This window comes from Ruditapes philippinarum, unplaced genomic scaffold (genome assembly GCF_026571515.1).
Source record: "Ruditapes philippinarum isolate M1 unplaced genomic scaffold, ASM2657151v2 ctg3091_1_1_1_1, whole genome shotgun sequence".
Taxonomy (NCBI): domain Eukaryota; kingdom Metazoa; phylum Mollusca; class Bivalvia; order Venerida; family Veneridae; genus Ruditapes; species Ruditapes philippinarum.
Window position 1 is genome coordinate 40,682 of NW_026860740.1, and position 25,676 is coordinate 66,357.

At 32.4% G+C, this 25,676-nt stretch overlaps 2 protein-coding genes across 2 annotated transcripts; one reads left to right on the forward strand and one right to left on the reverse strand.

Annotated features, from left to right (window-relative positions):
• Positions 1-1,011: 1,011 nt before the first annotated feature.
• Positions 1,012-5,429, reverse strand: LOC132713219 (vacuolar protein sorting-associated protein 29). The gene is made up of 4 exons (XM_060695707.1): positions 5,279-5,429; positions 4,293-4,484; positions 3,403-3,638; positions 1,012-2,472 (listed from the first exon to the last, which is right to left on the reverse strand). The coding sequence occupies exons 1-4, from the start codon at positions 5,279-5,281 to the stop codon at positions 2,355-2,357; spliced, it is 549 nt and encodes a 182-aa protein (XP_060551690.1). The 5' UTR covers positions 5,282-5,429; the 3' UTR covers positions 1,012-2,354.
• Positions 5,430-5,500: 71 nt separating this feature from the next.
• On the forward strand, positions 5,501-25,676 carry LOC132713218 (cell cycle checkpoint control protein RAD9A-like). Its single transcript, XM_060695706.1, has 13 exons — positions 5,501-5,581; positions 13,340-13,410; positions 15,264-15,410; positions 15,908-16,022; positions 17,088-17,187; positions 17,884-17,990; positions 19,051-19,157; positions 20,792-20,856; positions 21,458-21,583; positions 22,363-22,473; positions 22,965-23,274; positions 23,705-23,800; positions 25,286-25,676. The coding sequence occupies exons 1-13, from the start codon at positions 5,548-5,550 to the stop codon at positions 25,394-25,396; spliced, it is 1,500 nt and encodes a 499-aa protein (XP_060551689.1). The 5' UTR covers positions 5,501-5,547; the 3' UTR covers positions 25,397-25,676.

Genomic DNA, 25,676 nt, shown 5'->3' on the forward strand with positions numbered 1-25,676 from the left:
TTTTATCCACTTCTGGATAAGCAGGAAAATTTGGAAAAAGGTTTGAAATTATGCTTACATTGAAACATTTTACCAAAAAATGGCATACAGATTTAATTATAAAACCCAAATCTCTTTTCAATTAGTTATTTCTGCATTATGTGAAGAATTCCACTGTGATCCAGTCACTGTATAGGACATATGGTGACTTTCCAGCTTTAATGGTGTATGAAGTCCTCCAGTTCTACGTGTAACTTCTATGCTTCATTATTTAAGGTATAAACATGCACCGGAGTAGAACCATCAGGTAAGCTACATTTATTAAGCTGGATAAACCAGACAGGTTTTTCAAAATTGTTGGTATATAATCTCCCTAAATAGTAAAATACAAAGACTGGATGTAGCCTGGGTGTGACGGTTAACCTCAAAATATTTCCAGGAACAAGTTTTATTTGCATCGGTGATCCAAATATGATCATTTTCATTGATTTCACAGAATACAGCTCAAAATAAATTTTCCTCTTTCAAATGACTATCAAAATGAGATCAATGAGTAAATAATTAGTACAAAACTAATCATTGCTTAAAAAACTTATTCCGAATGACTCACTTCAAAATGCAACTAATTTCTTATGGACAGACTTTGGTAACTTTTGCTGGTAAAGTTAATTAAAAACAATCTATCCATTTTTTTTTCAAGACTAGTGACTAGTATGTACTAGAAATACATGCACATTCATTTTTAGCCTGAAAAAATCTCAGAATGTTTTTTATTATAATTTTTGTAGAGAAAATATAATATTTCTATGAATAAAGAGGATGCAATGGTGTTAATTGAATCTGCCAATACAACCTGTCTTGTCAATGCAACCAGTTTGGTCACAGTCTGCATTGTTAGCTACGGTAGTCAGAATAATTTTGAAATTTTCCTTAAAATGATAAATGGTTTTGTCCAGGTTCAAAGATGCACATTATCATTCAAGATATTTTGCATGATAAGGATCAATATAAATCTATTACAACAAAAATGAATAATTTTACATACATGTATTTATTATTTTTCACTTTGTACTCTTTAACAAGACAAAATATACATATCATATAAAACTCATTTAGAAGATAAACATTTAAATAATTGGACTATCATTTTTGACATCAAAAATATTGGAGAGCTTAAAATTGGATCTTCCTAGTTTTAACAAATTTTATGTTCATTGGTTAGCCGACTATCCAATTGCTACACTGGGATAATATTTAGGTGGTGTAATCACTGGTTGAACTGGTTTACACAAAAAAACGCTTAATTTTTTTGTGATACTGTTTGTGAACAAGTGAACAATTGACCAGGCAGTGAATAAAAAAGGCCGGGCTAAACTTTTCACTGCTAAAAACTGGAAAGGTCCATTACCAAAGCAACAGGATCACTTAAACACATATAAATACATTTATTTATACTGATGTGAATTTTCAAGTTGATTTTGAAACAAGTTAATTTTAATATACAGAGTATTAACAAAATACTCTTAAAATTCTGAATTGATTAATGTTATTTTACAACACAAACTATTGCACACTTCTCCCACTGGATCTTTTTGTTACGTAATGAATATCAAGACATTTTTTTTGTCAACATAATTGTGAAATTCCTTACAATCTGATAAAGACATATTTATCGTTTACAAGCTAAGAAACTTAAATAGAAGTGGAAACTTAATAAAAATGTACGTAAGTAAAAATGTTGACTTTTGTAACCTTTCGAACATTGAATGAAGTTACAATATTGTTACATGTAAATTAATTTTATGATTTATTGCTATAAAGCTATTACTGAAAAAAGACTACCAGTTGACATTCATATTGTACAGAATGTGCAACTGTATAGGTTACGGTACTCACTCGAACCCTTAACCTGCTGGAGCCCAGACGTGTTAAGCCATTACCACCAGTATAAAGCGAGGCCAGTCTGCACGTCTGTGCAATCTCACCAGGCTCTATATTGCTGGTAGCTCAATTCTTATAATTTCATCTAGAAATCCCTTAAGCTTAGAATGGACTTTTCCAAATTCAAAGAAGGGCAAATCCATTACACAATTTTCAGCAGGTCAAGGATTTAAATGTATGTTGGAAAATCTCACTTCATAAAATAAGTAGACAAAAAAATAAATTTAACAAATTAGAAAAAAATGTAACAGGCAGATATTTCCTGCAAAATTGGATTCATCGTTAATAACCTCAAGAATAAGCTAATGAAAATGTGACACAATTTTTAAACACTTCTTATAACATTGATCCCGTTTAAAGTTTCACTTTAGTTGAATACGCCACAAGTTAATGTCTCAATTTTATGCCTGTGATTTGCTCTGGTTGCAGTTTTTTCAGTTTTTCTTGTACTCTATTCTTTCAACTTTGACATCATCATTAATCAGTTTGTAAACATAAGCAACAACTGTGGACTGTTGTATATCTAAGATCACAAATGATGGGACAACATTACTGAAATAAAATAAACAATAATAAGAGTAAAGTTTGACAGTGAAAAAGCTTTGAAATTGATCCGTTTTAAGTCATCTTTTCCAAAACTATCCAGTGTTAGTATCCTATGAACATCTATATGACTTGAACTCATAATTCCAAGATTGAGAGGTATAACAACTTTATAACTAAGCCTAGGAAAAACTGCTTCCAAATTTTCATTGTAAAAAAATAATTAGCAAATACCTTGCAAAGAAAATATAGAATTAGATTACAAAACCCAATATTGGCACACAAATACAGTGTAAGAAATTAGGTTTTGAATCGACTAGGCTCGTCGGACTACCAAATTGGAATATTCAGTAGCCCAAAAGATATTTCACTAGCACAATTCATTTGTTCAAAACAGTTGTTTATATTGCCTCTGAAAATACAGTAGCCTGGTCGGGCTTGTTACTGTGAAAAGTTGGTAGCCCGAGGAAAAATCTAGTAGTCAGGGGCTATCGGACTACTGCTAATTTCGAACACTGCAAATATTCTTCCACATAAAAACTGAAACAATTCTAAATCTTTCGAAACATGACCCGAAGTGCCATTCATGGGCATTATTTCTGTCACAAATGGGAACTTGAGTAGAACCACTACTACCCTTAAACTAACTGGACAGCTCCTTCACATGAAAGAAGACATAATCTTTAATCGAGAATATTTATCCCCTTGTCTAATCAAAGTTCCTTGTGGATTCTAACACACACACAGTGATAGAGGGCAAGTTTTTCTACAGTGGCAAAAAATAGTGAATAACATGACAATAGTCAAATCATATCAACAAAATCATTACACATGTCTTTCCTAGCACACAATTTAACAATCACATTATATAAACTACTTAAGCCCTCTTTTTAACAATAGCTAACTGAATGTAAATTTATTTCAAGTTCTTTTTATTACCTCTCCGTTGGGCTGTAGGCTCCAGTTGCCGACCCAGGATTTATGTAAAATTTGTTCTCATGCTCATATGCTTCAAATTTATGTGTGTGACCAGAGATGAGTATATCGACATCGAGCTGGCGCTGTACCATAGCGAGGCTCTCGTTATCTCCCCAGGGTACCACCTGATGCCCATGACACATACCAATTCTAAACTGTCCTACTGTAACAACTTTTTGTTCAGGATAATTCAAGTTCTACAAATGATAGGGAAAAAAAACAAGAATGTTTTTAAGTTTTTTTTATAACCTGGGTCATTAAACTTCAAAGTGATGTTGTCTGAATGCTTTGAAATGACACGCCAAAATGAGTGAAGTATATCCTCGCAATTGCTACTTCAGGAAAAAAATATTTAAAGTATAAAAAATGTCCAAATATTCACAAGACAGGGGTAACTTTAACACCATCATTTTACCCTGTTACTGAGTAAGTAATATTTTCTGTATACATTTGTGTGGCAAACTCTTGTACTTTAAGATAAGTTTAATCACTTTTACACTTAACAATTAACATTTCTTTTATTGATGAGAATACATGTAGTTATTAAATTTTCATCAAGACCACCAAATATTGAGGCAATTGCTCCTTCAAGCACCAAGATGACTATTTCATTTTACATTATTATGTTAAATCAAGCTTAACATTTGAATTCTCCTATGAAAAGTCAATTAAATTGTTAATTTTTTTTTAAAATCAAAAAAGTTATACATGTATATTGCCATTACCCTCTAAAAAAATTACATGCAATCTTTGAAAAAGGCTTACATATTTTACAGAAAACATGACAAAAGATATATCTACAAGTCATCTATAATTTCACATCATAATATGTATTATTATGTTATACACACCTCCTCAAAGTCGCCCCTTACAACATGTACATCACTCGCCAGTGTTTTTAGATAGTCAAATGATTCTTTAGTGCACAAGTTTCCAGTACATAAGATGTGTTGTATCTTGCCAGGAACCAGCAACTTCTTGAACTTGGCTGGTACTCCAGCACCTCTATGTGGAATGTGAAGATCTCCTAACACTAAAACCAACTGTGGAATAAAAGAAAATTCACAATTTAAGACAATGACAATATTATACTAAAACTAGAGCTATATGAATAGTATATTTATTTTTTGATTAAAACACTTACTATTTATTCATTAAAATTCTTATTAAAAACAAAAAAGTATGAACCATATATAATACTTTTGATGGTTAAGGATAGACTTTTTACTTTATTTATCTCATGCTCAATAGAGTATTTTTAACGGACAAAGAAAGATATATCTATTGTGCTATGTTTGCATTTACAGGTATGAAAATATGTCTCATTTCAAAAAATGCGAGAGCGAAATGTTGACTGTGACGGGAAATATGCTATGGCGAGTTTTATGACTTGTAATAGAGTGCTAGATAGTTACTTTATTCTTGATGATCAAGGGGAAATTATTTAATGATAATTTGACTATTATTTGCAATACAACGAATGCCTGTGGGAGATGGCAGTTAAACTGGTACAAAAATATCCTATGCCATGTTCAGTTTCATGACTGAAAAAACATGTTATATAGAGATATGACTGAAAACAGATGTCATATATAGTCTTATATTTTATCTTTGTCTCTGTGTCATATGAGTATTTTTATAATTTATCATGTTAGGTTGACACACCCCCTAGGACCCTCACAAAATTATTTAAAATCGTTATTAACGTCGGCAGTGACAACTCTAAATCTTTTGATGAACAGTGAAAAGACAAGCCTATGTCACAATATCACATGTCTAGCCTTTGTTGCTAATGTAAACGTAAATTGTAAATAAATCTAAAAAAGTGAAAAATTACCATTGTGACAAAATTCTGGATTTGACACTTCCGCTTCCGGTCTTGCCAAACACTCGTTTGTGAAATTGGTTTTCATTGGTAGTTCAACCAAAAATTGACTAATCACAAGAGTGATCAGAAATGCGAGTTTGTGATGTAGAATGGCGCGGCTGCAAGAAAAGTTTTGTTTTGTTTAAAATCTGAAGACCTTACTAGATCTAATTGACAGTGGTTCATATTAATTACTGAATGATGTCTTTAGTTGTCAACCTATTCGAAATGTAACGAAAATGAAGTGTATTATTCCAGGGAATAATATCAAAGGTACAGGCAGTGATGAAATATGTTTTCGCGATGCCCTTATTTGTAATTCTTTTATTTCCAATTTTAGTCAGCTAGGCCCTAAAACTAATCAGGGACCAAGAACTTTTCGGCTCTTGACAAAGTCTGCATTGGTAAATTGGGCATATATTACTGGAGTAGTGACGATGTCCTAAAATCAACAGTATTTCATCACGGATTTATATTACAGGGATCAGACACTCCCAAATAACCCTATATAAATGCTTAAATATCTTGTCGTGCATCCGATAAAGGTACATCGATCGATAATTTACCGGCGCTAAGCGTAAATGCCCGTTTGCAACGGATACCTACTTTACAAAATACCATATAGCTTTTCCATTTATTATCCGATTTTGGAAATTTAAAGTTTATTTTGAAGAAAAATACTTGTTAAATTCAAATATCTAATTTATTTTTTAAAGGTACAGTTTATCTGACCGCAACGACGATTAAAAAGTTAACTTGAAAAAAATCCGGGGTAAATTTACATTTTTATATAAAAAGTAGGTATTTGAAATTTATTATTATGGTAACATAATAAATTCAATTTCAAAATAAAAAATAAGCCGATGTAAGTTATTCACAGATGATCAAAGATGCAATATTTAAGATTAATTGGGTAATGTAGTCAAATTTATTAACGCACAATTGTTTTACGGGAAAGTATTGCGGGCTTTACAATTCGCTCAACACGTGAAGAAAATTTATTTATTTTTTAGTACAAAATATTGCCGAGATTTTAATATTGCCATATTCATAGAATATTTAAATTTCCTTCATCATTTATATCATTATTATTTTTTTGTAAATCTGTTTTCAAAAGTCGGTGCAGTGAAGAAGATAATCGTCAAAACAATTTTAAAAGTACTCTCGTGTGGCTGTCTCGATTCCGGCCTCGTATATTTTAAATATTCTTTTTATTTGAATGCCTGTAGAAAGATATTATTGATATATTTTAATGTAACGCTAGAAAAACAATAAAAAATCTTAACAGTTTGAGTAAGTATTATGCGAAATAAAAGTAACTTTTGATTATTTTTTACACAACGCTTAAATTTCTTTGAAGTTTAATTACTTTTGAAGGGGGTTAATTACCAGGTAACAAGTGATAATTGAAAAACTTTATTTTCAAACTTTCATTACCAGGTTACATGTGATAATTGCAACACTTAATCTTCAAAAACAAATAGTATTTGAATGTATATTTTGTAAGTGCGCAGTCTTTAACTACAGTCCATGGTATGTGTGGTAAGAAAATGATTCTGAAGAGGATATATATCAATACAATGTAAATCTATTTTCTTTATTAACATTTATAAATGAAATAGAAAATATACAACTAAATTTGTATAGCCCTTTCTTTGAAAACTAATTAGTATAAACATATGACAAATAAATCATTTAACGTGAATTGTGAAGGATAACTATGAAAAAAATCTGTTTCAAAATAAAAAAAAAATATTATAAAACAGCTGTTCCGTATGCAAATAAAAGTTTCTTCCTTGCCAATCTAATGAATTAATCTATATATGAACGCTTGTCTAGAATGATCTGAAAATATATTTAATACACTTAATAGTAGAATATTTACTATATTTATACTAATTAAATATACAGGTAATCAAATAAAAAATGTACAAATCATTTGGAAATAATTCACAGAAATAAAGACAAATTTCAAATATAAATTTCTTCAAAAGTTTTTAAGCAATCAAGAAAATTTTTTTTGCAATGCACCCATTAAACCATGTAAAAAAGAATTATCTGAATCGCGGTTATAATTTGTGCTTGAAGTTAAAGGGGGTCAAAGTGTAGAGAGTATGCCTAAACAATAGGCAAATATTTTTTAAATTAGGTACTTTTTTAACTAAGCGTAGCATCGTTCTATCGGCATATTTTAATATATAAATACTTTAGCGACACAAAATAATACTGTATCGATACATTCATATGTATATAATTTTTCACAAAGCTACAATAACACCACATACTCTTGTGAAAATCAGTCATATTTCGCACTCGGCGCGTTCCGCCATCTCACATTCTGTCCACCTTTATCCTACGTGCGATTCCGCGCATGCGCGCGACGAGACTTTAAGCTAAACGGAAGTGTCCGATCCTTGTAATATAAATCGGTGATTTCATGCACCACTTCCATTTTCAATCGCAACACCTCGATGATTATTCTTAAGCAGAAAAGTTGCGATTGTTCTGTTATCTGAATACCCTAGCTATTATCAGAGTAACATTAAAAATGGCAGCACCACATTAGAATTGACACTGAAAATTCCACTAATTTGTTTAGAATTCTATACTGATTGGTTTAGAAATTGAATTCTATAAATCCTCGAGTGACCAGTTTCGACGCCCTTAAGGATTGTTTTGTATACGTCTATAAAAACTATGTGATTGTATTGTATAAAATGTTTTAACTTTTTTAAAAATCTGTAACCTTTATAAAATGGGTAAATTTAAGCTGTTTTTCGAGCTATTCCTTTTCATGAACAATCCTACTTTCACTTCATCCAGGAGCGGCCATTTTTATTGAGATAGTCCTTCATTGAAAGATATTGCATTTTCTTTTTTTACAGTTTGAGGTTTATCAGAAAATGCGAAGTCTTTCCATAAGTGGCTAATTTCCCATAGCACAAATCGACACGCTTCTTGTGTCGATTTGAATTTACCGGTAAATTACAAATTAAATGCTATTTATCACAAAAAGCAATTGATTGCATATTGCATAAATGACGGAAGCATATTTTCCCTAAAACTGTAAAAATATGCAAAAATTACTCATGATAAGTAGTTTATTTATCCATATATTTAAGAAGACACATTTTGTGTTGACCCCCATATTGGAATTTCCCAGTCATGCTGTGACGTCACTCAAAAAACAATAGTACAAATTAGTCTGAATGAAAAAAAATTCTGTTGTGATTTTAGACGCTGACAGGTGCACTCAGTAAAAATTTCATCTAAAAAATTTGGTTCCAGTAATCACCGTATTGCGTAGTAGACACCAATATGGAGGCTGTTTACACGATTTTTACACGGGATTTGTTTAAAATTTGAATAAGTTGTTTTTGAGAAGGAAAATACACATTTTTGGTAGGATTATGAATACCAAGCATTATTTGTAACATTTTACATAGGGAGTTTGAATGATTGTGCATGTTTATTGTTTTTCATTTTGCTATGGACTTTTAAATAGATATATTTAGACGTTAAAGCGGATTTGACCCATGTAAAAAATAGCTTCAAATCCGCGGTTACGTCTAAATATTTGGAATATTATTGAGAGTGCTGTAAATCAACGCCATTGATTGGCTTCAACGCCATTGATTGGCTAATTTAACTACACACTACAGGAGACTGTATACCATAATACTTTTACTTACGTTGTTCACCAATATCAAGAGCGTAGACCTGCAAAGTATCAACAAGTGAAAAATAGTTTATCCTTTATTTCTTTTCATAAATAAAGCATAATTATATGTGGTAAACGCTATTGTTGTATTTTTACAGTGGTTTGGGTGGTTGCCTTAGTCAGTTGACCTCCACTGCTGAAAAAATATAGGTTGGAAAATAGCACCTTTACTTTCTTTGTCGAACCTGCAAAAACAAGATAATACACTTAGTGGAGCTACTAATTAAAATATGGCAATTCATTCCATCCAAATAAGATAAACATATCCAATTAATTTTCAATTAACATTCATTCATCGATTAATAATTGTAAAAAAAATCTGCAACGCATACAGGTTGCTTTAGGGTTTAAAAATGCGCCAAAAATAAAACTGTTGGGTAATTTTACTGCCATGTGACCTGAGAATAAGGAAATGAGGTCAGCAGACAGGGAGGTATTTTCCAGCCCATTTTTTTGCAAGGAACATGACATAGTAAAGTGAGGGTCAAAATTACATTAGTGAAAACATACAATAATGTCTTGAATAAGGTATAACATGCTAAATCTTACCTTTGGGTGTCTTACTTACTACATATTGTTACCTAACCAACTAGAGGAATCCCCTTTTGCTAAAGCATAGTACAGTAATGATGTAAGCGGCCGCTTACGTCAATATAAATGGCGTCGAAATAGGGCAGCGTAAAAACGGGTCACTCAAAGATACTTTAATTTTTATTTTATTCCCTTTGAAATATACGACTATAGCCGGGCAAGCCTTCGCAGGGTGGTCTTTTAGCCTTTGACTTCCCCGTAATAAGATGTTTTATAACACTTTAAATTAGAAATTGTCAGTTAAAATATATACATGTATGTCGAGTGACCTATATATTTGTCCTAAAGTCAATAGTACTTCTGTTTTTGTCACAGAGTATCATCAGGAGTCCATTCAGAAAACAATTGGAATATGTTCTAACATCAAAATTAATTAAGAATTGGAATTTTCTTGAGAGAATAAATTTCAATGATTAGCAAGCTGAAAATATGAGCTATTAAAAATTTGGACAAAATAGCCTATGCATTGTATTTTCTGCTGGTTATCTCCATAAATGAATTGCTCAAAAAACATTATCACACGGGTTCCTCATACAATTAACATGGTATGTCACTGCAATTTGGTACTGTATTATAATGTATATGATATTTTCTGCTGATTTTTATCGGTAATCACTATTCACATATAATATGATATATAATATCTATTATTGACATACAATGTAATTGACAGCAGAGATTTAGCTCTGTGTAAAAAGCAATTAAAATCAGAGGAATTAATATTTTATGGAAAGCATCTGCAATAAACATGTACAAATGTTTCCAACAATTATCCTTCTAATTAGTGATGGAAATCGGATGAAATTTGTCCCAATCGATCATCGGTTCAGTCGGATGGGACATAATCGTTAACTTTCGAATAAAGTCGCGTTAAAAGAAATAGGAAAGTAACATTTCTTACCAAGGCACTTGATTATATTTAGTAACACGAACTTCATTTAGCACTTTTCAACACCTTAACCTTATATAGTCATAATTTTACGAAATAGATTTTATTTTTCAATGGATGTCAAATAATACCATTCATATCACATTATATTACTATTGTTTACATCATTTATTGATCCTGTTCAACTCTAAGATGTCTCTGAGTGATTTTTTTGCGATCGGCGAGATGTTCCTAAAAGAAAATTACCGTCAGAATTTATTCCCTTTGATACTTTAAACATTTTCGACGACGTCGTGGAACAAATTTTTGTGAATCGATTATTGTCGTTTTACATAACTGTAACTGATTTTCGGCGACTTGCGACAATCGGAACATCACTACTTCTAATAATCTATTTAATAGTCCAGATTGGCATTTATAAAATCAACACCAGTTTTAAGAAAAGAAACTGTGATTAATAATGTGGTGTTTTGATGTATATGCCAATTACACAAAACTCAACACAAGACCTCTGCTGCGATCAACTAGATTATTGGGAAAAACTTGCAACCTGATGTGCTTATGACTGTTGACAAGTGTGAAGCATCAACTTTAGAGTTAACATATTTAGCATACTTTCAGCAAATTTTATGCACTTCTGAGGCACAATATCAGACAGATTTGAAAAAAATTGTTCGTTATTTTAATTTTTATGTGCAAGATTTTTTCTTTTTAGTAGGGCCGGGAATTATATTCGAATATTCGAAACACTACCGAATATTCGAACATTGAAAAACGAATACGAATATTCGAAAAAAAGGAGAAAGGTTTCATTTTTTGTCATTAATTTCAATCAGATCGTAAATTAAACCTTTGCCCTTTCCTTCACCAGGTGTTCAAATGTTTGTATGACGCGTGTCAACAATTATCGCCAATTAACTGTGAAAACTTTGGGGTATAGTTGATCAAAAGGGCACCCGTTTCACAGTTTGCAATTTACCTGTTGAACAGTTTATAATGTAAATTTTTCCGATTTTAATTATCTAATTTATAGTTTTCTGTGTTAAAATCTTTCCTATTAATCAATAATTGTCTTAAATTTTGTGAATAAGAATAAATTGGCACGCATTATTCGGCGCGTTATGAAAGCATATATGAAGTGTCTAAATTCTGTCAGAATATATTTATTCCGTAGACATTAGACTCCGTGTGATATTTACCTCGTTATAGCTTAACTTATCTTAAGAATATTTTAAACTTTATCTAAAATTATAAATAAAAAATATTTAATACAAGTTAAGTTTCAATATCATTATGTGTCTTTGGGGATAAATGGCTACGATGATTCATATTACTGTCAGTCAAGTCACGTGAGTTACCTCCCGTTAATAAGACAGCGGTCAGGTTTACTGAACAAAATGTAATCAAATTATGAATTTATTTTAAAAGTAAACATATATCTCGATTTACACTATAAAAATTAAAAAAACTTAGACATAGCAAAAAAGGTCTTTTTAATCGCCGATTATTCCAAGCATTTTAAAGTAGTATATTATTCGACGCAATCAATTTCGGATACGTATACGTCAAAGAGAAATATTGGAACAAATGTTGTAAAAACGAATATTCGAATATATTCGAATATGGAAAACGAATATTCGAACATCGAATTCCTTATTCGTTCCCAGCCCTACTTTTTAGTAATTTTTATGTGATATTTAATAATTGTCCCCCGCCTTTTCGAAGAAATAGTCTCAATAATAAGACGTTATGTCATCCACAACACCTGCTCCCCTACCTCTAAGGTCAAGGTCACACTTAGAGGTCAAAGCTTAACATGATAGGTTTTTAAATTCCGTGTTTCATTTTATTTTTTAACAGATTCAGAGCAACAGATAAGCTTTTAAAGTGAATTGGGTATTACTCCATCATTTCCTTTGGAATTGGGTATTGGCTCCATTTAATTGGGTATTCCAAAACTCGATACCCTATGATTTCAAGATCAATTGGGTATTCAATTATGAAGATATGAATTTTATGGTTTCAATATCAATAAAATTTAAACTGTTTTAAAAAGAAAATAGGAGATTAACAATTTACTAGAACTTTTCACAATTGATTTATTTTTTATATAAATATAATATTTTTAACAAGTTTGTTTTCCGACTGATTTTTTTATTAGATCTATTTACGACTGTTTTGTTTCAAATCATTTTCCCTTTTGTGCGACCCCATATTGCTTTCAAAGCGTCTCTTGATACAGCTGGGACCTATTTATTGACGGTCTCCGCAAAATCAACGGTCTCTGCCGGTCTGTAAAGACCGTCGACCTGAGTAGACAAATCATCAGACTCATGCTTTATTGATATGGCTTAGTCAGTCTTTGGAGACCGGGGACCGTCGAAGACCGGAGACCTTTGATTAGTTAGCATTGATTCGGGAAGATTCGGATAGCATGCATATCGATATAATTTGTCCAAAACTACGAGAGTACGACAGATTTTGCGGTGATGAAAATGACAATTGTGTATTTTATTTTTTTTAATGGGTTTTGATATGCGTTCTTAAAAAATCAATTGGGTATTTGATAAAATTAATTGCGTATTTACGCAAATACGCACCTTATCTGTTGCTCTGCAGATTTATTGTTGCATATGCAGATCAAAAATTGATCATAATTTTGGACTAAATGTCCTGAGATCCATACCTCAATCTTTTGAAATAGCACAATTTTATGCTTCATATAAAACTTCCCGAGGCGGGGGACCTTAGTAACTCTGTTACAAATTCTTGTTATATAATGAAAATGGGAATACTTTTATTTTATTTCTTTATTATTTTTTTTTTGTAGTTTTTGGAAGAGGAATTCATTCTTTGTCAAAGATTGGAGAAGAACTTTACATTGAGCCACTGGAGCATGGTGTAAGTACTGGTTTTAATCCAACAGTGCATTGTTTTTTCCCCTGCTTTGGGAATGGTGTTGGTACCGAACAGATTGGGAAAAATCCATTGGTTTGACTAAGATAGGGAATTTTACATAAGATACAAATATACATTGGGAATTTCTTTTATCCAGGAAGACATAAAAATTATGGATAATATACACTTTAAAACCATGTATTATTAACTTTAATGATTATTTTTGCTACTTGAGGTTGAAAAAAAAGAAGATAATCATAACAATTGTACATAAATAATGTTTAGGTGTGAAACACAAAAGACGTAATGAACTGGGTACTAATATCACTCATGTGGTTATACTTGGTTTTTATTTGTTTGGGTCGTCAGACCAAACAAATAATGGTAGCGAAATTTCAGACTCTTATGCTGTTAATTGCAGATGCCAAAAGTGGTCCGCTTTTTTGAAGCGGTTACTTCCCTTTATATGTAACACTAAGGCCGAAAAATTCAGGGGAGATCACTGCGTAAATATGGTCACATGACAGGCGCATTAATTTTCAAGCAAAATAATTCCCGAATGGTCGAAGATTTCTAATATTGTTTTATTCTTTATAGATATACATGCTTATAGTAAGCGCCATGATTATTTACACAAGTGTTAAACAACAGTTAGCGTCGTTACAAACCCTAATTTAGAATAATATGGTTTTCTTCAGGCCGTTAACATATAAATTCACCGTGGCCGAGGGGTTTGCGCGCTCGCTTAGGAAGCGAGAGGTCTGGAGTTCAAATCCCAGTTAAGGCAACTCATTTTTTTTTCAAATTGTTTAAGTCAAATAAACATTGGATTGAATATCAGTGTTGCAATTAGTCTTATAGCCAATCTACTACAATTAAAACGCTGGAAAGCATTGGTGGCACTATACAAAAACAAATTGTTTTATAATCTCACAACCTTCACCTTTCTGACATTCTGAGACCCAAACAAATTCAGCGCCTTCTGTGCTTTGATTATCGTATGTCACTTATCAATATGGAAGCATCCATTACTATTTTGTTTTCCTTTAAATTTGCTGATTTTTTAGAAAATTTTCCATGATATTTTGGAATTTATATGTCATTAATTGGGAAACTTACTGTCTATTTTCTATTGGGAACGGTGCCGTTTTCCAGTATCAGTTATATATGGAAAAAAAACACTCTTTACAAGAAAGCCTCACAAAGGTATAAGTTGAAATATGTATGGTCCCAAGAATAAGTTCAGTGACTGTTGCAGGTTTTTGTAATTGAATTAATTTCAAAACAAGGTACATATTAAATCTTAATATAGCCTTTAAGGGCATTGTATAATAATGTTTAAACATTTTCATCACTTTTTTATTTGCCATTTTTGGCATAATACATTTAATGATGTAATTATCCTCGGAATTTAAATAGTAGTAGTATGTTGTATGTATAATTTGCTAAATTATTTTGTAACATTTAATGATGCCCAGTCATTAAAATATTAGGTCTATGATACAGGAGCAGAAGTCCTCTGGCATGTGGATACCCATGTATATTTGATTTTAGCAGTATGATAAATGTATGCCAGTTTACCTTTATCAGCCCACTTTCTATTGGAGGTTTACCACTACCATTAAAGCTGGAACGTCATCGAAGTCTTTATAACAGTATTTTTGTATGTCCAAAAAAATAACCTGGAAAAAACTAGTTTAAATTAATTAAAAGAAAAAGTCATGAGTTACAAAATTAAAAGATAAAGTTGTGAGTAAGAGTTACAAGGGCTAGAGTGTAACAGCATAAGTTATATACTTAGTAATAGTGATAATCAATTTCAAATGATAATTCTTTGTTTTATTTATCCTTTTTAGCTTGCTTTGAGGACAGTGAATTCATCTAGGTCAGCATATGCTTGTTTTCTGTTTGCTCCAAGCTTCTTTCAGTACTATGATGATGGATCAGGTGATATATCCTCGCAGGATAGTGACGACACGCTTCGGTGTAAAATTGCTATGAAGGTGAGAAGACTACAATTAATAATTTAATAGTAAAAATGGATAAATTTCAGAGAAGGATTGACATTATAAATTGTCTTTTGGTTGGATTCATAACAAAACTTTTAAAAGTTTGTCTCATCTTAGTGAAAATTGGTTATTTCTGTTGGCACATCTGTTTCATCACATAAAAATGAAAACCCTGCAACAGCATTAGATTATTAATGCAGACTGACAATTGGGAATTTTATGCCTATCATTTGGGTAGAAACATACATTTTGATAATGGGAATGCATCTGTGAAAAAATCCCTGTTCCCCATTGGTTGTCAATTGAAAGAAAAAATTCTTGTATATTAAACAGTTATGAAAATGTTTTAATGAAAAATATACCTCATTATTTTAGATATATTATGGTTTAGATAATTATATTATGGTTTAGATATGATATGTTTTAGATATAATATGTTTTAGATACGATATGTTTTAGATATAATATGTTTAATATATAATATATTTCAGTCTATTCTGACGGTGTTCAGGTCTTTGTCTACATTAGAGAAGTCTGTAGAAAGATGTAAAATACGTCTTAATATGAAAGATTCCAGACTAGTATTTCAGTTATACTGTAGACATGGTAAGTTTGTTTTGTATGTACTGTGTTGTCCTAATATGTGGAAACAGGATCCATGCTCAGTGATTTTCCTGCTTATATCACAGACTCTGATAAAAAGCCTCTTCCCAATTGCAATTTTCTTTAAAATCGTGCAGTTTTCCAAAAAATCTTAACATAAACCTTCTTTTTTACTTCCCAAATTAGCAATTTTAGCAATAGTTTTTCCCAAAATCAACAGGCTAAGGCCTCTTCCCAATTAAGTGAGAAAAATCACAGATGCTCTCAGGATGTGGGTAAACAGTAGGCTGGGTGATAAAGGTAGCCATTTTAATATACATGTTGTTGGTTTGAATCCAATGAAAGACGTTGGATTCTTTCATGCATGGAAGCTATCCAGCTAGCTTACGTCCCCTCAATGGCTTTATTTAGGTGCCTGCTCATGCTTGAAATAATGCTTAAAGGGATATCAATAGTCTTCCTGTACCAGTAAAACTGGAAATTCACCATATGACCTTTAGTGTCAGTGTGACCTCAAACACAACAAAACAAAATCAGGATTGGGAATTTTAACAATGCTTTGTGGATGACTAGGAATTTATAGATAGAAATCTTGACTAAGTTTGTCTCAAGCCAACAAATGAAACAGGTGACATATTTAACAATAGTAATCATTTTTACTTCAGCATTTTTAATTAATTTTTTTTCTCCAAGAATTATGAAGTAAATATTAAAGTTGCTGGTATGTTTCTATTAAGATTTATAAAGTCATTTTTTTTTCATGTTAAATTTTTCCAGCTATTTATCCAGAAGTTACATAATGCAGGGTCAGTGCCAGTGAACTAGGAGGTTTCAGTTTACTAGCACATCTTTCAAAGTTTACCATTAGATTATTTTTGTTTGTAATTGAAATTATATTTACTATCTTGATAGATGCATGGATAAATGTTTTAAGGAATAAATTTTCAGTGAAGTCGAGGCCTTTGAAAGCCTTCTTTTTGTATATAAAACTTTTATATCAAATAAAGAATTTCAGGTTTTTAGTTTTACACCTTTTTAATCCTAATGCAATATTATCATATATTTTAGGTATAGTGAAGACACATAACTTGGCATTTATAGAATGTGAGACATTACAGGCTGTTTTCTCTAAGGATATGTGTCCTAATGCTTTAACTGCCTCGTCAAAGTAAGCTTCTTCTTTGTTCTTTTTATTAGTTACTTGAACTCACCAGAATGCAGTAATGGGTAAACTGCTATTAAACTTACATGAAGTTAACCCATTATTGCACTAAGGTGATGATATATATTGAATAAATTAAGTTCTTAAGATATGATGTAATTAACAGCTTTTTAGCCTAAACAGCTGGTTCTACCAGTTTAAAGCTATTTAGCTGCACCAGATAGTGTAGTTAATTTGAGTACTCCAATGTTGAAAAATACGCTTTAAATTTTAGCACCCAAAGCTTGTATTACATTAACAAGAGCCTTAATGTTAACTTTGTGAAAAATCTCATTGCCCTACAAAAACAAAAACAAAAATTTTCAGGATAACTGGGTTGTCATAAAAAAGTTATGTTTTAAGAGGTCCTTTTTGGTTTTATCACATTCAACATAGGAGGTTTTTCAAGACAGTCAATAGCCACCTCTTAATGACATTTCTGTGATAAGTCACAAATATACTATTATTAGTTTTAGAATTTTTAAAAACTTGATCAAGCAAAGTTCATTGTCTTACAGTACATGCTTCATAATTAATTTTCTCATGCGACCTTGGTCCTTAGAAATCAACGGGGAAAAAAAATATGTGTTCCAGATATAAGTACATTGTGGATTTTGGTACTTTTAAAAAAATTTAATTTTGATTCCATTTGTTATTTCGCAGGTTACTATGTGATGCTGTGATGAACTTTCAGAACAATCAAGAGGAGGTAACTCTGATTGTTAGTCCAGAAAAAATAGTCCTCAAGAACTATGTTGATGATGAGCCAGGTATTTTGACTGCTTTTTGTTACTTCTATTAAATTTTATTTTTTGTAGTATTCCATTTATAAATAGCTTTAATATTTTTGGCCAACTTTTTTCTCTTCTTATTATATACCAAATTTTGGTCTCAAAGGCTGATTGGTTACGATACCAGACTTCAAACCACATGCATCTCACTGCTGTGAGTGCAAATCAAGTCAGGGATTTCGGGTTTGTGGTTCTACTTGTATACCCACTCATGCCTGAAAAAGTGCAGAAAGAGGCACTTGAGATCTTTATCAACAAGCTTTATTGATGTTGCCATATAACATAATGGTGCCAATGTGACATAAATAATCAAACCTAAAGAAAAGTAAATTCTAAAAAATCCATAATTAATATTTATAAGGTCATCCATGACCAAGTGGTCAAGGTCTTTGACTTCAAATCAATTGCCCCTCACTGCTGTGCGTTCAAATACCAACATGGACTCTGGATTTTTCATGTGAGGAAACTATCCAGCAAGCTTACAGAACATTGGTAGTTCTACTCAGATGCCTGTTTGTGCTTGAAATAATGCATGAAGGGCACCCCTCAAGTCTTCCTCCACTAGTAGAGCTTAGAAGTCACCATATGACCTAAACTGTGTTGGTCCACGGTGAAACCGAACAAAAAAAATAAAAGTAGCCTTATATTTCTTATGCAATTATTGTGTGTGATCCAGATGGCTTACAGATTTGAAAAAGGTAAAAAGTTCACCCAAGAGGCCAACCAATGTCCAACCCTTGGCCTGCTGGCAGCAACTGGTGCTACCCATACAATCAGAGTAGAACAAGATGTACATGCTGATCATAGTTGGCACTGATTGCTAATCAGTCAGTATATATTTTGAAATTATCCCTGAAATGATGAATGGTTTAATCCATGTTGAGAGATGGACAAGTCCATTTAAAATATTTAGGATGATAAGATTTACATATTGCATGGAGTATCTGTGGGTTCTGCTCCATCAGTAAAGTAGGAAAATCACTATCTTAATCTTAAAAAAATAACAATAATGTAACTTAATTTTGTTGTTTGACTCTAGATCCCACTAAAGTGATGCACACAAATTTGAGCCTGGAGCCAGATGAATTTGATAACTGTCAGATAGGAGTTGATACTGAAGTCACGTTCTGTCTGAAGGAGTTAAGGGTATGCTTTAAGTTAAATAGTTTATCAAGTTCTATAAAGGCCCATTACCCCTGTCTGTCCGTTAGCAATTTGGTTTCCGGAGCATAACTTAAGTTCCATTTGGCCCACAGTATTCAAGCTTCATAGGGTGATTGTCCAAATTGGGTAGAAGACCCCTATTGATTTTGGGGTCACAAGGTCAAAGGTCAAGGTCAGTATAACCTTAAAACTGAAAACAGTTTCCAGAGCATAACTTAAGTTCCATTTGGCCCACAGTATTCAAACTTCATAGGAAGATTGTCCATATTGGGTAAAAGACCCCTACTGATTTTGGGGTCAAAGGTCAAGGTCACTATTACCTTGAAACTGAAAAAAGTTTCCAGAGCATAACTTAAGTTCCATTTTGCCCACAGTATTCAAACGTCATAGGATGATTGTGTATATTGAGTAGAAGACCCCTATTGATTTTAGGTTAAAGGTCAAGGTCACTTTTACCATGAACATGTAAACAGTTGGCACATAACTTAAGTTCCAGTTGGCCCACAGTATTCAAGCTTCATAGGATGATTGTCCATATTGGATAGAAGACCCCTATTGATTTTGGGTCACAAGGTCAAGGTCACTATTACCTTAAAACTGAAAATAGTTTCCGGAGCATAACTTAAGTGTCATTTAGCCCACAGTGTTAAAACTTCATAGGATGACTTTCCATATTGGGTAGAAGACCCCTTTTGATTTTGGGGTCACAAGGTCAAAGGTCAAGGTCACTATTACCTTGAAACTGAAGAAAAGTTTCCAGAGCATAACTTAAGTTCCAGTTGGCCCACAGTGTTCAAACTTCATAGGATGATTGTGCATATTGGGTAGAAGACCCCTGTTGATTTTGAGGTTAAAGGTCAAGGTCACTTTTACCTTAAAAGTGAACACAGTTTCAGGAACATAACTTGAAGTTCCATTTGGCTCACAGTGTTCAAACTTCATAGGATGATTGTCCATATTGGATAAAAGACCCCTATTGATTTTGGTGTCACAAGGTCAAAGGTCAAGGTCACTATTACCTTAAAACTGAAAACAGTTTCCGACGCATAACTTAAGTTCCATTTGGTCCACAATATTCAAACTTCATAGGAGGATTGCTATTTGAAGGAGGTAATACTTTATTTAATTCGCTTGTCTTTACAAATGCTTCATCCTTACTGAAAAAAAAAACACTTTCGGGCATATAATGCTCCGCCTAGCGGTGCTCTTTTTTGTGTTATGTTATAGTTTCCAATAAGTTACTCAGTTACTCATAGGCCATAATTATAGTAGTTTGTTTATATTCTGCTACTTTTATGACAGATTAATTTACATCCAGCGCTACATTCAACAAGCAATCAGCATCTAAAATGTTCTAAAAAGCATTATTTAAACATTATAAGACTCGGGTTTGCCTTTTTTAAAGGACGGAAATTTATTCATTTCTGGCGCATACTTTAAAGTAACATAGACTTATTTAATATATATGTGAATTCTTGCAAAGATACTAGGTATGTCTTAAACTACAAATTAATTGTCCTTCCTTCAATTCAAGTTCATTATATAAATTTAGCCTTATTTTGGGTTTAATATGGAAGTAGTAGTAGACCTTTTATAATATAATTTATTGTTTACAGGCAATCTTAGCATTTTCAGAAGCAACTACCCTGCCACTCACCCTGCAATTTGAAACTGCTGGAAGGTTAGTGTAAAGATCCCAGTTTATCCTACCTTTAGATCTTTTTTTCACACTTAACATTTCTGACAACATTTTTATTTATTGATGTTTATGTACTTTAGATGTCACTTCTAACATTGAATAAGATTGGAGATGGATTTGAGTCAAAAATGTTTCTGCTTTGCCTGCAGAGTTTGAAAATTTGTATTGATTGTGTATAAAATTTGTATTGGCTGTGTAAATCTCAAAAAAAAATTTCAATCCTATCATGTCAAATAATGAAATCATTATAACAGACATATTATTCATTGATAGTTCTTCTGTGCAGTACTATATTTAAGAACGATACATGACATTTTACTTGTGTGAAACTAATAAGATAGAAATTTGGCAATGAAATATGTGTACTTCATCTATGGTCTGAATCCCAATAGGAATATAAATAGGAATGTTCTGTAATGAGGAAATAAATAGAAGTTGTCTATTTGTGAAAAGAATACACTTGGGCTTTTTGGAACTTCTTTCAGCATTTAAGCTGGAATGTAGCCATATTACTATGGCATTGTTGATTTTAATTTTAAAAAGTAATTTAAATTGAATTAGAAAATTAATTGTACAATTTCAGACCAATAGTGTTTACAATTGATAGTGACAGCACATTTGAAGGTAATTTTGTTCTAGCCACACTAGCTGATCAACAAAGTCAAAGCCAGGCTCCAACACATTCCAGGGCACCAAGTACACAGAAAAGGTTTGAATCATGGATTTTTATGCCCCAATTTTGCTTCATATGAATGTAATTTCCAAATTCTGGGGTTCAGATCACACTCCCTAAATTGTGAGGGGAAAAACATGTTCGTAGACTGTCCACATTCTTTGGTGACAATGCTTCAATAAAGATTTCACTGGAATTACTGCTTATAGCAGCAGTTTAAAATTAAAGTGCTTGTTTAAATTTGTCATTTGGACTTTGTTTTTTTATACATAACCTGAAATAGGGAAATCTAGTGTAATGCAAATAAAAATAACAACCTTTTGCATATTAAGATTTAGCATATGAGCCATGTATGAGCGTATGACAAAACCAACATAATGGGTTTTGCGACCAGCATGGATCCGCGCAATCTGATCAGGATCCATGCTGTTCGCTATCAGTTTCTCTACTTGTTATAGAGTTTGTAAGCAAACAGCATGGATCCTGGTCAGACTGCGCGGAAGCGCAGGCTGGTCTGGATCCATGCTGGTCGCAAACCCATTATGTTGGTTTTGTTGTGACACGGCTCATATGTAGAATCTGCATATTAAGACATATTCATCTCTTGCAATATAAGACATGGCATCTATGTAGTCATGGAAAATACTCTGCATATATAGGCATAGCATTATTCGACATTCCTTGCAAAATTAGACATGGCATAAGATGGCATTATTTTCATATTTAGACAAGTCCCATGTAGGCACTTTGCATAATATAATTTACACATAGCAAGGAATATATTATAGATATTTGCCTTTTCTTCCATTTTACAGAGCACAATCACGATCATCCAAGGCAGTAGGAAATAGACAAAGATCATCATCAATGTCTCATACCAACCCTGGTAATAATGGTGATAGTATACAATCTGCAAGGAAAACTGGGTAGGTACATAATCTACAGGAATTTTAAGTTAAAAGATGTTTACAACATATTCCAATGAAAATAAAATGACAAAAAGTTTATGCCATGTACAACATTCACACATGGGTAGGGTCTAAGTAATAAGGTGATATTGTAAAAAATGAATGTAAAACAAAGAGTTAAAACTTGCTATGCAATCCATACCTGACATCTCTTTCGTCCATGTTACATGTAGTTCGCAAGGAAAAGTTATAATTGGCAACAAATAATTAGCTGCCAAATAAACATTAAAGCAGCATGCCCACAGATAAGCAAAAACATTTCAAGAAAAATCAACCTCAGAAAAATGTACTAAGATTTTAAGAAAAGAATCGAGTAATAATTCACATGCTGTGTGCAATTTATGTCTAATTTTGTAGTATTAATCTCTATATTTCTACTGCTTTACTAATATCATTCTGGCTATCCATATGTCACACCAGCAAAGTATATAACTAATGATATATTACAGAAGTAGCACTGACCTTGATAGATCACAGAGACTGGAATCAGCGTATGATGAACTGATGAATGATGATGATGACTTCGATGAAATGATAATACAAAATGACACAACTGTTACAGTGCAAAATAGTGATAGAACTAAACAAATTGACCAACAAAATAAAAGACAACATATCAGTGGTGTTTATTCTGTACAAACTGTAAGTTCTAAGGGAGACAACATAGTGAAACATGTCCGGAGTGACTCCCCAGTTGCTGGATGCTCGAAATCAAGTGAAGAAAGTCCAGTTATACCAGTTCTAGGCTCCAAAGTAAAGGTAAGGTGACTTAGATAGCCTTCAAATTTAAACTTGGTTTGAGAAAGCAATTCTTTTTTATTAATAATTAATATAGAAAGTGAACTGTAAAATAATAATTATAGCTATCGTGACCGATTCTCTGGGATATATAAAAACATTATAGCATTTGTCACTTTCTAGTATGGTAGCCATGATTTTGAAGAGGGAAAAAAAGGCTTGAGCACTCCTTATATTCCTAGGTTGAAAATTGACAAATTTTTCTAAGCTTGCTTTACACCCTCGGTAATTGTTGTTAATACTTTCTTTCTCTTTTAAAATCAACATAAATTTTGTAAAATGTATTGTAAGAGGCATCTATATTTATTCATTTTAATTTTATGTGTTAGGTTGAAAATACTATAGCTTTATGTTTGAAATAATACAAGTATATGATACTCTCTCTTCACAGATTTGTGATACCTCTGTCACAGACGTTGCTATAGGAGACGATGAGAACCAGGAAGACGAAGATGAGCCGGTTCCTGGCACACCACCTGCTAAAAGAGTAAGTTTATGAATCTTTACATATCCTGTCAAAATTTGTTCTTAGGTCGGTCTTTTGAGTCCAATCTTATATAGAAAACTACCAATAAAGACAGGCATTATTTACAGGGTTGGTTCAGTCTTAAAAAGGGCTTAAATTTGTGTCCTTTTCTTTAAAAGTAGGTAAAAATGAAAAGTGCTTAAAAAAGTTCTTTAATTTGATTACTATCATGAAAAGTGCTTAAAAAGTACTTAAATTTGCTGCAGATGTGCTTAGAAATTGTTGAATATCATAGTATCTGTAAAAATTGACAGTTAACAAAAAAAAACTATCTATGGGTTGAAGAAAAGTTCCTTATATCATTAATTAAAAATTACAAATGTGCAACAATTTGTTCTTGAAAAAATGGGAAAACTTACTTAAAAAGTGCTTTAATTTTGGCATTGGATATATGTACGAACACTGAATTAAGGTCAAATACTCTAAGAACAGGTTGGACTGTACTTGACATTTTCTAAGCGCTGTAACGCCTGGTCATGTGAAGAAATGAAGTCACATTAACCAAAGAAGGTATTCACTGAAACTAATTCATCTTTAGGATCATACATGTATGTCACTCACTAAAAAAATTTAAAATCAAGTACTGGTAGTGTAGATTTTATGCTAAACTTCTTTATGCTCCCCCCCCCCCCCCCCCCCCCCCCCCCCCCCAAGGGCAGCATATTGTAATCACAGTCCGACCGGTAAGCTTGACCGCGCTTAATCTCCAAAACAGCTTTGGGGGGGGGGGGGGGGGGGGCATTTCAGTGAAACTTCACCAGGATTGTGTCACCTTGCGTAGTTTTGCATAGTATCTTGATTTCCTGCTTGAATTTTTATTTTGGCACAGTTATGGCCCCTTAATGGTTAATTTTCAAGTAAAATAAGCTTGTCTGCAATTCATCACCAAAACCATTAGGGTGGATTTCAGTGAAACTTTACAGGATTGTTTGTCACCATGCCTAGATGGGCATTTTTTTTTTGGCACGGATATGGCCCTTTCATGGTCTATTTTCGAGTAAAATAAACTTGTCTAAAAACTTCCACTATAATCAGTTCCTGAATCCTGACATAATAAAAGCTGTAATTATCTCCCCTTTTTGTCACCATAGTGAATGTTTTAGACTGAATATGATCTTAGTTTTGATACATTGGTCAAGATTGTTCTCTCTTTTAGTTTATTTTTACAATAGAGGTATTTTGGTTTTTGGTTGATTAACAATTCCCCTTTAAAAAAAAACAACAACAACTTTTTATGATTTTTTTTTAGTGATATAAAAAATGTACTTTACCATTTAATATAGTGTTTTATAATGATATTGGCAATTGCAATTTTGGAATGAAAGCTCACTTTCTCTTATAAATACAACATATACGCCATTTAGCACAGAAATATTTTTGTATCATCATATAATTTATTTATTAGTACTTCTGTCGATTAAATCATGTTAATATTGTTCATTTTAGTTCCGGTCATTATTTTTCGGAAGTTCACAAGCAAGTCAATCACAGACACAGTATCAATCCACGAATCTGTCAACGTCGCGAGTATTAGCCCAGGATTCTGACGAGGACTAACGTGTTGTTCTTTATAGAAACATATACCTTTGCCATGTTAAATGAACTTGTCCTATCATTCAATCTGGACATAACCATTTGTCATTTTTAGGGAATATTTCCAAATATGTACAGAGTGTATAGCCAACAGTGTAAACCATGACAAGATGGCATAGATGTGCTGGCTGATCTTGGTTTGTATTTGTCACATGGGCAGAATCATTTGCTGCCAGCAGGTTAAGAGTTCAATACCCAAGATTGATATGCTGTGTTTACTAATGGAATTTGTTTCAACAACAGT

Coding starts and splice junctions, on each gene's coding strand:
- LOC132713218 (XM_060695706.1), top strand. CDS start 5,548: ATGAAGTGTATTATTCCAGGGAATAATATCAAAG. Junction 15,411..15,907: donor GGTGTAAAATTGCTATGAAG/GTGAGAAGACTA, acceptor AATATATTTCAG/TCTATTCTGACGGTGTTCAG. Junction 22,474..22,964: donor CAATCTGCAAGGAAAACTGG/GTAGGTACATAA, acceptor GATATATTACAG/AAGTAGCACTGACCTTGATA.
- LOC132713219 (XM_060695707.1), bottom strand. Junction 3,639..4,292: donor TAAGGGGCGACTTTGAGGAG/GTGTGTATAACA, acceptor TATCATTTGTAG/AACTTGAATTATCCTGAACA. Junction 2,473..3,402: donor GCCTACAGCCCAACGGAGAG/GTAATAAAAAGA, acceptor ATTTTATTTCAG/TAATGTTGTCCCATCATTTG.